The sequence below is a fragment of the Budorcas taxicolor genome, chromosome 24 (assembly GCF_023091745.1).
Source record: "Budorcas taxicolor isolate Tak-1 chromosome 24, Takin1.1, whole genome shotgun sequence".
Taxonomy (NCBI): Eukaryota; Metazoa; Chordata; class Mammalia; order Artiodactyla; family Bovidae; genus Budorcas; species Budorcas taxicolor.
In genome coordinates, this window is record NC_068933.1 from 22,949,460 (window position 1) to 22,962,733 (window position 13,274).

The 13,274-nt window shown below is 37.4% G+C and overlaps 1 protein-coding gene across 1 annotated transcript in view; it reads left to right on the plus strand.

Annotated features, from left to right (window-relative positions):
- The window catches only part of DLC1 (DLC1 Rho GTPase activating protein), a 419,579-nt gene that overhangs the window by 105,371 nt on the left and 300,934 nt on the right, over positions 1-13,274 (plus strand). Inside the window, exon 3 of the mRNA XM_052661289.1 lies at positions 5,740-5,880. Coding sequence (XP_052517249.1) covers positions 5,740-5,880 — 141 coding nt within the window. The remainder of the gene's footprint in view (positions 1-5,739; positions 5,881-13,274) is intronic.

Below are 13,274 nucleotides of genomic sequence, written 5' to 3' on the forward strand. Positions count from 1 at the left end.
TGGGTGATGATTAGATTGGCCTACATCTATTTCTTCTCCCTCCATTTCAAGTGTAAACTGGATTTTATATCACATGCACTGTCTCATGGACCATCACCATCCTCCCTGAGCAGTGGTTGATTCTGTAAATGAAAATGTGTTTCCGAGTTTTTAATTCAGCAGATAATTGAACTAAGCCCAACAATACAATAGAAACATAAACTTTAGAGTCTGCAGGCCTGGGTTCACATGCCAGCTCTGCAACTGAATGTCTGAGAACATAAGAAAAGTGTTTAATTTCTCAACTTCAAGTTCACATAAAAGCAGGAGAGATTATTTCCTACTTAATGGCTGGTTGGGAGGAGTTAATGAAAGAAGATATGTAAATGCATTCAAAGATCTGATACAGACTACATATTTGGTATTTGTTAATTCATTTTCCTTCTCCCATGTCTTCACTCACACCAGACACTGGGCTAAAGATGAATAAGACATAGCCTGAATCCCTCAAAATTTCTTTTTGGTCTCTGTGTTTTTCTAAGTCATCCCTTTTTCTTTATTTCTGTTCCTTGGTGTTTAAAGCTAATTTTAACATCCTCTCATCATCAAAAATTTTTCCACATGCGATTTCCATTCCATTTGATAATTGTGCCATGGAATAAGTGGGTTATAACAGATGATTATGACCTTGACTGTCCATCAAGGAGCTGTGTCCCAGATTCGGAGGAGAAGCCTCCTCTGACACACCCTCATACTCCACTGTGAATCCACAGTTTAGGGCAGAGGGGAAGACATGCAATGAAACAGTGACCTCAGTTTGAAATTATTTATAAGAAAAGGTTAGAGTGGGCTCTACATATAATGTGCCGTGTGCTTAGTCGCTCAGTCATGTCCGACTCTTTGCAACCCTGTGGACTGTAGCCTGCCAGGTTCCTCTGTCCATGGGGATTCTCCAGGCAAGGATCCTGGAGTGGGTTGCCATACCCTCCTCCAGGAGATCTTCGCAACCCAGGATCAAACCCAGGTCTCCCACATTGCAGGCAGATTCTCTATAATAAAGGGAGTTAATATGAGCTGGAGTAGTAAAGAATGGCTTTAAAAATAAAATAAGGGTATTTTTATTGGAGTATAGTTTCTGCTGTACAACAAAGTGAATCAGCTATGTGTGCACTTGTATACCCGCCTCTTGGACCTCCCTCCCAAACCCCATCCCAGCCCTACCCATTTAGGTGACCACAAAGCACCAAGTTGAGCTCCTGTGCTACGTGGCAGCTTCCCCCTGTCTGGTGGGGTATATATATCAACCCCAGTCTCCCAGTTCAATCCTCCCACCTCACCACCATGTTCTCACGGCTGTTCAGTGTCTGTGTCTCTCTTCCTGACCTGCAAATAGGTTCATAAGGGTAGAGTTAACATTTATGAAGGCTGCCTTGATAGAGCTGGACAAGTGAGGGTTGGACAGATCTGAGTTTTAATGTCAGTCCTGCCACAGACTGTGAACTTAGTCAAGTTACTTGCTTTAAGCTTTGGCTTCATCATCCATCAGATGATAATAATAATATCTTCCAAAATGTTTGTGAACATGGAACAGTACAGTATTGTCTATAAATGGTAAAAGCACAATTAGTGGTGGATTTTTTAAATATTTATTATTTTACCTCAGAATTATTATATTGTTAGAAAGGTGCAAGGTTACCCTCTTATTTACCTAATTAATTCATAAACAGGAAGGAAAATTAATGCAAATGGTTTCTGGTAAACAAAAATGTCAAATAGAAATGGCTTAAAAACTACATGCTACTTAAGATTATGCATTTGATGTTTATAAATTACCTGCTATTTATGATTATCCATTTAATGTTGATTCAATATGAAATTTTAATACATTATTTTTCTCTTATGGTAAAATGTCTTTTCCATGTTAAAAAAAAAAATTACGTAGCCCTTAATCTGAAATCACTCAGGAATGAGAAATTTGGTTAGGGTTATATGTTTATACACACACACATACTTAAAGACTGTTGTATTCTGTTTCATATTTATTATTCTTTTGTATGTATTTTATACACTTTCTTTGTTTCCACTTTTAAAATTTCTATTTGGAGCTTTATTGAGATATAGTTGACATATAACAATATTTAAGGTGTACAATGTAATGATTTGATACAGTTTTTCATTGCAAAATAATAACCAAATAAGGTTAGCTAACACATCCATCAACTAGTATAATTACAATTGTGTGCCTGTGTGTATGTATGTGGTGAGAACACTTAATATCTAATCTCTTAGCAACTTTCAAGTATAGAATAGAGTGATGTTAATACTGTCACGAAAGTGAAGATTAGATCCCCAGAACTTACACATCTTATACCTGGAAACTTGTACCCTCCGACCGTCATGTCCCCACTTTCCCCATCTCCCGGCCCCTGGCAGCCACCACTCTACCTTGTTTCTGTTTTGGCCTATTTTAGATTTCACACAGAAGTGAGATTTCTACAGTATTCGTATTTCTCTTATTTCATTTCACATAATGCTTTTAGGCCCTTCCGTGTTGTCAGAAGAGGCAGAATTTCTTTCTTTTCTGTAGATAAACAATTCCATTTTGTGTGTGTGTGTGTGTATTTGTATATATTTATATATATCACGTGTTCTGTATCCATTTATCTATCCATCAGTAGACACTGGTTGTTTCCATGTCTTGGCTCTTGTGAATAATATAACAATTAACAGAGGGGTGCAGATGTGTCTTCAAGACAGTGATTTCATTTCCTTTGGATGCATACCCACACATGGAATTGCTAGATTATATGTAGTTCTTTTTTTAACTTTTTGAGGAACCTCCATACTGTTTTCCATAGTAACTATATCCATTTATATTCCCACCAACAGTGTACTAGAATTCCCTTTTTTTCCACATTCTCATCAACACTCATTATCTCTTGTCTTTTTTATGATAGCCATTCTGACAGGTGTGAAGTGATATCTCACTGTGGTTTTAATTTGCATTTCCCTGATAATTAGTGATGTTCCGCATCATTTCGTGTACCTGTTGCCTATATGTATGTCTTTGGAAAAATGTCTACTCAGGCACTCTGCTCATTTTTTAGTCAGATTTGTTTTCTGCTAGTAAGTTGTATAAGTTCCTTATATATTTTGTATGTTAACCCCTTATCTAATATTAGGTTTACAGATATTTTCTCCTAATTCTATAGGCTGTATCTTAATTCTGTTGTTTCCTTTGCTGTGCAGAAGCCATATAGTTAGATATAGTCCCATTTGTTTACTTTCGCTTCTATCGCTTGTGTTTTTGGTGTTATACCCAAAAAAACTGTTGCAAAGACCAATGTCAAGAAGCATTTTCTCTATGCTTTCTTATAGGAGTTTTACAGTTTCAGATCTTACATTTACATCTTTAATTCACTTGAAGTTAAATTTTGTGAGTGGTATAAGACGGGGATCCGATTTAATTTATTTGCATGTGAATATCTGATTTTCCCAACATCATTTATTGAAAAGACTGTTTTTCCCCATTGAGTATTCTTAACCCCACTGTTGAATGTTAGTTGACTGTACATGCATGCTTTTATTTCTAGGCTCTCTATTGCTATTCCATTGATCTCTGTCTCTGTTTCTGTGCCAGTACCATACTGTTTGATTACTGTAGCACTAAAATTTGAAATAGGAGAATGTGATGCGTCCAGCTTTGTTATTATTTTTGAAGATTTCTTTGGCTATCCACAGTCTTTTGTGATTCCATCCAAATTTTAGGATTTTTTTTTTTCTTTTCTCTGAAAAATGTCATTGGCATTCTGACAGGGATTGCACTAAATCTATACATCACTTTGGGTAGCATGATATTTTTCACAATTTTATTTTTTCCAATTCAGGAGCATGAGATAGCTTTCCAATTATTTGTGTCTTCTTCAATTTCTTTCATCAATGTCTTATAGTTTCTAATGTAGAGATGTTGTGCCTCCTTGAAAGTGCAAGTTGCTCAGTTGTGTCCGACTCTGCGACCCCGTGGACTATACAGTCCATGAAATTCTCTAGGCCAGAATACTGGAGTGGGTAGCCTTCCCTTCTCCAGGCGATCTTCCCAACCCAGGGATTGAACCCAGGTCTCCTGCATTGCAGGCAAATTCTTTACCAGCTGAGCCACAAGGGAAGCCCTTGGTTAAATATTAATATCTGTCAGTCTAGTTATTCTTCCATAAAACAATATTTATGAGCATATTCTAAGTGCCAGGTGCTACTATAAGCCTGGTGAATGTATCAATGAACAAGACAGGCGAAACCCCTACTCTGGTGATACAATAGAGTCCCAATAAAGGGAGACATTAAAGGATTAGATATAGAAATGAATGAAAGGTGGATAGATGATACATACATAGGTAGAGATGGTGGATGGATTAACTTGATATATGGTAGATAAACAAGGTGATAAGATTGTAAAACAGAGAATGGCATGCTATGGAGGTTGAAGGGAAGAAACTGAGCTTGGAATGTCAAAGGATGCTTCTGTGAAGAAGTGATATTCAAACTGAGAGCTGAGTGACAAGGGCTGGCAAAGGGAAATACTTGGGCAAGGGATTAATTAGAAAGGGCATAGTTGCTACTCTGGGAACCACCTTGGTGTACTAGAAGGACTGACAGACAGCAAGTATAGCGGAAGCATACGGAAGCAAGAGAATGGTAGAACGTAAGACCAGAGAGTCGGGGTCCAGGGTAGATGATATTTATGCGTGTGGGCTGTGGCAAAGTTGAGATGTAGAAAGAGTAGACACAAAGATATTTAAATCATGATTTTCTCAGGATAAAATTATCAAGTGGTGTATGCCTTCACTTCCTTCCCACCCACCACCCTTTGCAGTCTCCTCATCCTTGCCTTTCCTTTGTGTTCTCAGGCTACTATATAACATGGAGATAGCATTTAGTAAATTAAAGGCACTACCTTTGCAGTGATTACTGAGTAATTACGTTCATTGAACAGGCATGTCTTATCCACATATTGTGCACCAGTTGCTCAGAAAACATAATGATATTAATAAGAACATTATTTACAGTAATGCCTATCATTTAATGAAATTGAATATGTGCTTGTTGTATACAATTTGCATTATCTTGCTTAATCTTCATAAGCTTCTATGAGTGCCTGTGATTATTACTCATTTTCAAATGAGGGAATTGAATTACATATGACAAATATGCCCATAATTCTGCCCCTAAATAGCTTTTAGTTCATTAGATAGACATACCCTTGAGCTAAATGATTCCAGGCCATGATGGTAGGTGTCACCATGGAGATTTAACGGGAACATAGAGTGAGGTGAGAAGAAATGAGAGCTATCTTTTCATTCGACACCCATAACTGCATTGCATGAGGAACGTGAAGTGAGTTACTCAGGGTCACACAATGAGCCAGGGTTGTCTATGGGCTTATATTAATATCTCCCGACTTATTTCAGTGTCCTAGCTAGCTACCACTACTGCCCTTTCCAATGCACAATTGGCTGTTAAGTTGCTAAAGGAGTGTATTACCTCTTTTCTGTATTTGCATTCTAAAATGAGACCCTCTAAAGAGTACAACCATTAATACAAAATAGTGCATGGTTATGTGTGACAGGCCAGTGTTGGTTGTCATAACTATGTGGTGTGTCTGTGTGTGTTGGGAGGAGGAGGAGGTGAAAATGTGTGGGAGGCAGGGAGAAAGGCATGTAGAGAGTGTGGACATATCCTTCATAGCAATGAATTTTTTAATAGGATCTGGAATCAGGACCTGAGAGTGGAACAGATACTACTTCGATAAATCAGACACAAATAAATTTGCCTGCTAACACTGAGTCCACTGACCCACAGTCTTCCACCCCAGTGGCCAATTCTGGAACCAAACCCAAGTCTATGGTAAGTTATATATGATAACAGTTTCAAGGTGAAGTGTTGATGATCATCATGTGAGAGTTGATCTCTCATTTATTCAATTTAGAAGAAATACTCTTGGATTCCTAGTTGCAGTGACTTGAAATGTTTAACTATAACCCAACAAATGTTATTTTTTTTTTGTTTTATAGATGATTACACAAGTACTTTACTAAAATGGGTCATTGTTCTAAAATTATGCAAAATATGGTATTAAATTTTGTTGCTGGATACTCAGAACTTTAAAGAAACAAGAATGAAAATCTTCACGTGATTTTCCCTGTATTATTATTTTGACTACAAGGCTTACCAATGGGGAAATTAATGGATGGATGGATGGATGGATAGATAGGTACATAAACAGATAGATGGATAGATTAAAGGGTAGAGATAGGTATATAATTTCACACATATGATAAGTTTTGCGTGGGTATGTCAAGTGCTTGGTAAAATGCTTGGCACAGAAAAAACACTGAAATAGTGTTAAGCTACTGTCACTATTATGATGTTTCGTGGACTTTGCATTGCTACAAAAACAAGTGGAAAGAAGAATTACCACATATAGTAGTACAGTACAGTGAATTGTGAATAAAAGACATTTTCCTTTAAGTAAAAAAGTTTAACTGCAACAGGAAAGCAGTATTTGACTCTAAAGGTAACATTTATGGAGGAAGTAATTACTACTTCAAATATCTAAAGTCCCAGGGCTCCAAAATAACCTTTCCTAGTTTAGTGAAAATCATAGTGTCGTATTATTTTTTTTTTAAATGTCCGTGTTAGCTTAACACAGAGAAATGAGTTTGGATTGCTTTTTTTGCTTGCCTTTAAAATAAAAGGCAAATCTGAAATATAACTCAAAAGAGAATACTTGAATTTAAAACATAGTAGATATGTTCAGTTGTAAGAATATCTAGATTACTTTTGATGGAATAAATATTTATTGAACACCTATGATGTGCCATGTGTCCTGCTAGATGAAACAGACTTGGAGAGCAATGAAAAGATATTCTCTGTCTTTAACTATCTCATAGTCTAGCAAAAGAGGAAGGCGTGTAAAGCAGTGAAATGCAATGACACGCTACATGTTAGTGCTGTATTTATTGGAAATGGGAAGAACCAATGACATACTACCCAGTGCTATTTTATGGTACATTGAAAAAATAGGGTCCAATATGTATGTCCCTGGGCAGACTGCAGTGACATGGGTCTCTCCCTTTCCACAATGAACAGAGAAAGTCAAAATGCAGAATTCAAATAGAAGCCAAACAATCTGATTTTACCACATTCTTATTAAGGGAAAAGATCAAAACCTCTTGAGAGTTTTAGCTTGAAGATTTGGGAAATGTTGGAGCATTGGCTTTCTGAACACTGGAAACAGGTATGGGGCTGACACATGAGAAAGAAATAGAAAGGGAGGGGAATTCCTTTTTTATGGTATTTCTGCTTAAATCAGTTTTTAAAGCACCTTTTAATGACCTTTAGAGTGTTCTTTTTACTATAACATTTATTCTGTGTTCATCTTTTACTTTAAAATAATCACTGTTGGTATCTGCTATTTCTCCCTTGAAATGTGAATTTTTTAGTGTGTGGTCACCTTATAATTTGTAAAAATTGCTGCCACTCTGTATACAGTTCCTTAGTCTTTCTTCAGTACTCCCATGTTTATAGATGTGGTCATTATGTTTCTATTGAGATATGTACGTGTTTTTATGGTAACCATCTTCAGTAAGCTTTCAGAATAAGAAACATAAAGCCATCGGTTTTCCTAGGACTTTAGTCAAATTCTCTAGCTGGCCATGAGAGGTACCCAGAGTGGGAGACAAACACTCTACTGTCGAAGGTAACTGACTTTTAGGAAATTTCTTAAAGAAAAAGAACAATTAAAAAAGTACCTTGAAAAACAAGCTTTTGTGTTAGCAGAAGGGCCGCTTTACTGTGCATGTGTGTTTATTTTTTGCTGGTTTTGGTGTTACTATTATTTTGAGTATTCCTTTTTAGTAAAGTTAGAAAAGAAGTCTTTTGCAGTGGATCAGTTTTATGTTTTCAGTTATCCCTAGGTTAAAATATTAGAATGAAGAATTTTACCTATTTTATGAGGTATTAAATACATACTCCCCTCAATTTGGAGCTTAGGGAATAATGACAGACTGGCTACTTTGTGAAAAATAGAAAGAACTGTAGAATCCTATAGAGTGGTTGTTTTCATTGTGAACTAAAATTTCAACATTAATATTAAGTAGAAACATTATATTCAGAGAACACTTACTTCAAATATCCACATAAAATGAACTAAATTTCTGTTCCGGGTACTTCTCTCATAGTTTTGCAGAATGCTTACTTTCACTTCAGAATGATTTCATGTTACTTCTCATTTGCTGCTACAAATCTATTTATAATGGTGACTAACTACCACAAATATTTGGCTTTCCTTTTGTGTGTAAGGTCTCTGGATTTCTAAGTGCCAATGTTTCAATAAGATTTCTACTTTTATATTTATTATTAGAAGGGGACCAATGAGTAATCTTCAGATTTTTCATAAATACCATGTATATATCAAGCTGAAAACTGAGCATTCAAGTGGATTTCTGAGATGTATTTGACACACAAAAATTAAAAAGCTAGAAGGTAGGATAGCTACTACCAAAAAACACATTATTAAAAACAAGGTCTGGTGCTTTATTTCAAAAATCTCATCCATCCCTCTTTTTTGTTTTTACTAGGTGTAAATGTTTATTTCAGTCCCTACTTTACACACGATGTACAGCAAGTAACTAAAAAGCACATGACTCACAAATAGGTATAAAATGTGATTTACATGGCACCCCACTCCAGTATTCTTGCCTGGAAAATCCCATGGACAGAGGAGCCTGGTAGGCTGTAGTCCATGGGGTCGCTAAGAGTCGGACACGAATGAGCGACTTCCCTTTCACTTTTCACTTTCATGCATTGGAGAAGGAAATGGCAACCCACTCCAGTGTTCTTGCCTGGAGAATCCCAGAGGCGGGGGAGCCTGGTGGGCTGCCGTCCATGGGGTCTCACAGAGTCGGACACGACTGAAGCGACTTAGTAGTAGTAGTACAAAGAGGGAACACCCAACTGAAACAGGCACTGAGATGGTCCCAGATGCAACAATTATCAGAGAAAAAAATCTCATCCATTTCTTACTTAACTTCTTTGTTTTGTTCCTTTGATGTAGTCTCGTAATGCCTCTGACACTAGACACTTAGGCAAACAACCCATGTGTAGTCATGCCATCTTTATATAGTGCTTTCATCCACTGCACAACAGTATTCTGACAGCCTCTGACCAAGATAATTGGTTGCTTGAGTTGTTCCTGCACTAAATAGTATAGGGTTTTTATATGAAAGATTTTAAAGCTGGGCACCAAAACCCCAGAAATATTGTGGTTGTTGTTTTACTTAAAGCTACTGATCAGTATAGGTGGTCATTAAATCATTGTTAATCACTATCAACCAATGTTTCAATTCATTAATTCTTTAGTCAGCTTTGTCTAACCTGCTGTTTAATCCACACTGAACTCTTTCAGTTCAGTCGCTCAGTTGTGTCTGCCTCTTTGCGACCCCATGAATTGCAGCACACCAGGCCTCCCTGTCCATCACCAACTCCCGGAGTTCACTCAGACTCACGTCCATCGAGTCGGTGATGCCATCCAGCCATCTCACCCTCTGTTGTCCCCTTCTCCTCCTGCCCCCAATCCCTCCCAGCATCAGAGCCTTTTCCAATGAGTCAACTTTTCACATGAGGTGGCCAAAGTACTGGAGTTTCAGCTTTAGCATCATTCCTTCCAAAGAAATCCCAGGACCAATCTCCTTTAGAATGACTGGTTGGATCTTCTTGCAGTCCAAGGGACTCTCAAGAGTTTTCTCCAACACCGCAGTTCAAAAGCATCAATTGTTCAGCGCTCAGCCTTCTTCACAGTCCAAGTCTCATATCCATACATGACCGCTGGAAAAACCATAGCCTTGACTAGACGGACATTTGTTGGCAAAGTAATGTCTCTGCTTCTGAATATGCTATCTAGGTTGGTCATAACTTTCCTTCCAAGGAGTAAGCGTCTTTTAATTTCATGGCTGCAGTCACCATCTGCAGTGATTGTGGAGCCCAAAAAAATAAAGTCTGACACTGTTTCCACTGTTTCCCCATCTATTTCCCATGAAGTGATGGGACCAGATGCCATGATCTTCATTTTCTAAATGTTGAGCTTTAAGCCAACTTTTTCACTCTCCACTTCACTTTCATCAAGAGGCTTTTTAGTTCCTCTTCACTTTCTGCCATAAGGGTGGTGTCATCTGCATATCTGAGGTTATTGATATTTCTCCCCGCAATCTTGATTCCAGCTTGTGCTTCTTCCAGCCCAGCGTTTCTCATGATGTACTCTGCATAGAAGTTAAATAAGCAGGGTGACAAATACACAGCCTCAACGTACTCCTTTTCCTATTTAGAACCAGTGTGTTGTTCCATGTCCGGTTCTAACTGTTGCTTCCTGACCTGCATACAGGTTTCTCAAGAGGCAGGTCAGGTGGTCTGGTATTCCCATCTCTTTCAGAATTTTCCACAGTTTATTGTGATCTACACAGTCAAAGGCTTTGGCATAGTCAATAAAGCAGAAATAGATGTTTTTCTTGGACTCTCTTGCTTTTTTGACGATCCTCTAATTACTGTATTTTCCAGTACTAAAATTTCTGTTCGATTCTTCTTTTTTTTAACATTGAGATAAAACTCATGTACCAAACAATTCACCATTGTGCTTCTTGGGCATGTGTATACCTTCTTTAGAGAAATGTCCATGCAAGCCTTTTGCCTTTTTAAAGACTAGGTTTTTTTCTCTATTATTGAGTTGTAAGAGTTCTTTATATATTCTGAATATATGAAGAAAGAGGCCAAGCCTGAGATAAGAAAAACCACAGATTTTATTTGAAAAATAAGTACTGCTGGAACAGGGAGGGTGTTCTGTGCTATTTAGTAATATCAGCTTCATAGAAAAACAATCTCCCTCGTTTCCATGTGATAGAATTCCAACAACCACAGAACTGAGAACCTCAATCATCTGGGGCATTTTGGAACCCCAGCTAGACAGCTTTGAGTGTATCTTCAACTATCAAAAGGAATGTTCGAAGATACTGGCATTCATATTAGAGTGTATTGAACACTGGAATCACAAAATAACCCTCCTTTGAAGACATCAAAAACAGCAGAAATTATTAACCTTCATTACTGTAATTGGCGCAGGGTGAAAATAGACAGATATATCTTATCGCAGCTCAGTGTGGCAACAGTAGCTCTACTTCCACAGACCAAATACATCCCTAATCTTTTCATCATTACTACCAAAGTAGCCCGCAATGCGGGAGACCTGCCTGCAATGCGGGAGACCTGGGTTCCATCCCTGGGTTGGGAAGATCCCCTGGAGAAAGGAAAGGCTACCCACTCCCGTATTCTCTGGAGAATTCCATGGGCTTTATATAGTCCATAGGGTCACAAAGAGTTGGACACTACTGAGCGACTTTCACTTTCACCAAAGTAGCAATGAGATAGATAAGGGTGGAGACACAGCTCATGGGGGAGGTGGGAGCTGAGGGTAGATAGAATGCCACCCAGCCAGGGACTGCCAACTCCTCCCAAGAATGGTCCAGAGTAAGTCCTACCTAAATACTACTGGAGAGTGACCGAAATAAAGCTTCAAGAGCATGTCCTGACTGCAAGTTCATGGTCATTTCTGCTGCTGCTGCTGCTAAGTCACTTCAGTCGTGTCCGACTCTGTGTGACCCCATAGACAGCAGCCCACCAGGCTCCCCAATCCCTGGGATTCTCCAGGCAAGAACACTGGAGTGTGTTGCCATTTCCTGCTCCAGTGCATGAAAGTGAAAAGTGAAAGTGAAGTCACTCAGTCATGTCTGACTCTTCACGACCCCATAGACTGCAGCCTACCAGGCTCCTCCGACCATTGGATTTTCCAGGCAAGAGTACTGGAGTGGGGTGCCATCGGTGACTTTAAAAAAGAAGGAACTCCAATGCCACATTCAACCTGATATTTTAGCCGCTTTCACCAACAGTTCCAAAGACTACATGATCATTGTAACCTATCCTTGAAGAAAAACAAAAAACAAAAACTCTCAATATGTCTCTGAAACACAACTGTGAGGCACTTATATAAATCTATTTTTCTCCTCTCTGGCATAATAGAAACAAACAGTAATCTGGGAGTCTTACATTCACTTGTCAATAGTATTTTCCTCCCTAAAAAACATAAATGTTTTGAAGCAGAGGTAAAAAGGAGGGTGATGACTTTGTATATGAATTTTGACTTAGTGTTATTTTTAATGAATGTTATTAACATTTAAGTCATTTAAAAACAGGATCTTATTTTTTCCTTTTTTCATCCAATATGATACGGTCTAATCTGCTATGAAACTATAAAATGTTGTTGGCATTTGTCCTAATTATATAGCATATTGAGGAAATTAAAACTGATTCAAGAAAGAAAAGAAAAACCATCAGAGATTCCCCATAAAGCTTCCAATATAAACCACATTTATACAAATTGTAATCACACCTCTCATACATATAATTATTAAGCTAAAGGCATTATGCATGTGACATATTATTAATATATGGTAGACAGTAAAACTGAAAAACAGCCTGTAGATTCCGGAGTTCAAATCACATCCTTTTCAAGGATCATTTAAAACCCAATTCATATGCAAAATTTTAGGTCTCTGTTTTGTTTTCCCAAGATATTATTCTGTATTTTTGCTTAAGTGATTATCATATTTTTTAACAAAGCTAGTAATTTTGTCTAATGCTGTCCACTATTTAAAACAAAGGGATGAAACATTAACATTTTTTTTGCAAATAGGAACTACACATATTCCTTTTTACTGGTTTCTTAGAGGGAAAATACATAAAATTACTAGAATTTAAATATTGTTTCATAATGTCACTTATGGTAAATAAGGAAAATAGCATAGTAAAAGAAAAAATAACCACACAGAATTTGTAAAGAGAGTTTAGTCCAATTCTTCTAAAACATCAAAAAATTTGAATTAGTAAACTTTACCACTTTGTGAACAAAAATGTAATGGTCTTAGAAAAATGCCTTTGATTGTAATGCTTTTGAATGTGATAATTTAATTTAGACCTAGCTAAGCAGTAACATTAAAGTATGTGGATTTTTAAAGTATTTTTCTTTGTTCACTAAGATCCTCATTGTTTATGAGAGAGAAAAATAAGGCAAATTTTATAGTGTTTTTAAGGAAAAATGAGCCACAGGAGAGCTGAGGAGAAAATGTTTCTAAAAAGGAAATCATTCTGTGATTATGACAATGAGATATTTCTTAACATAGAGGATTCCATTCACA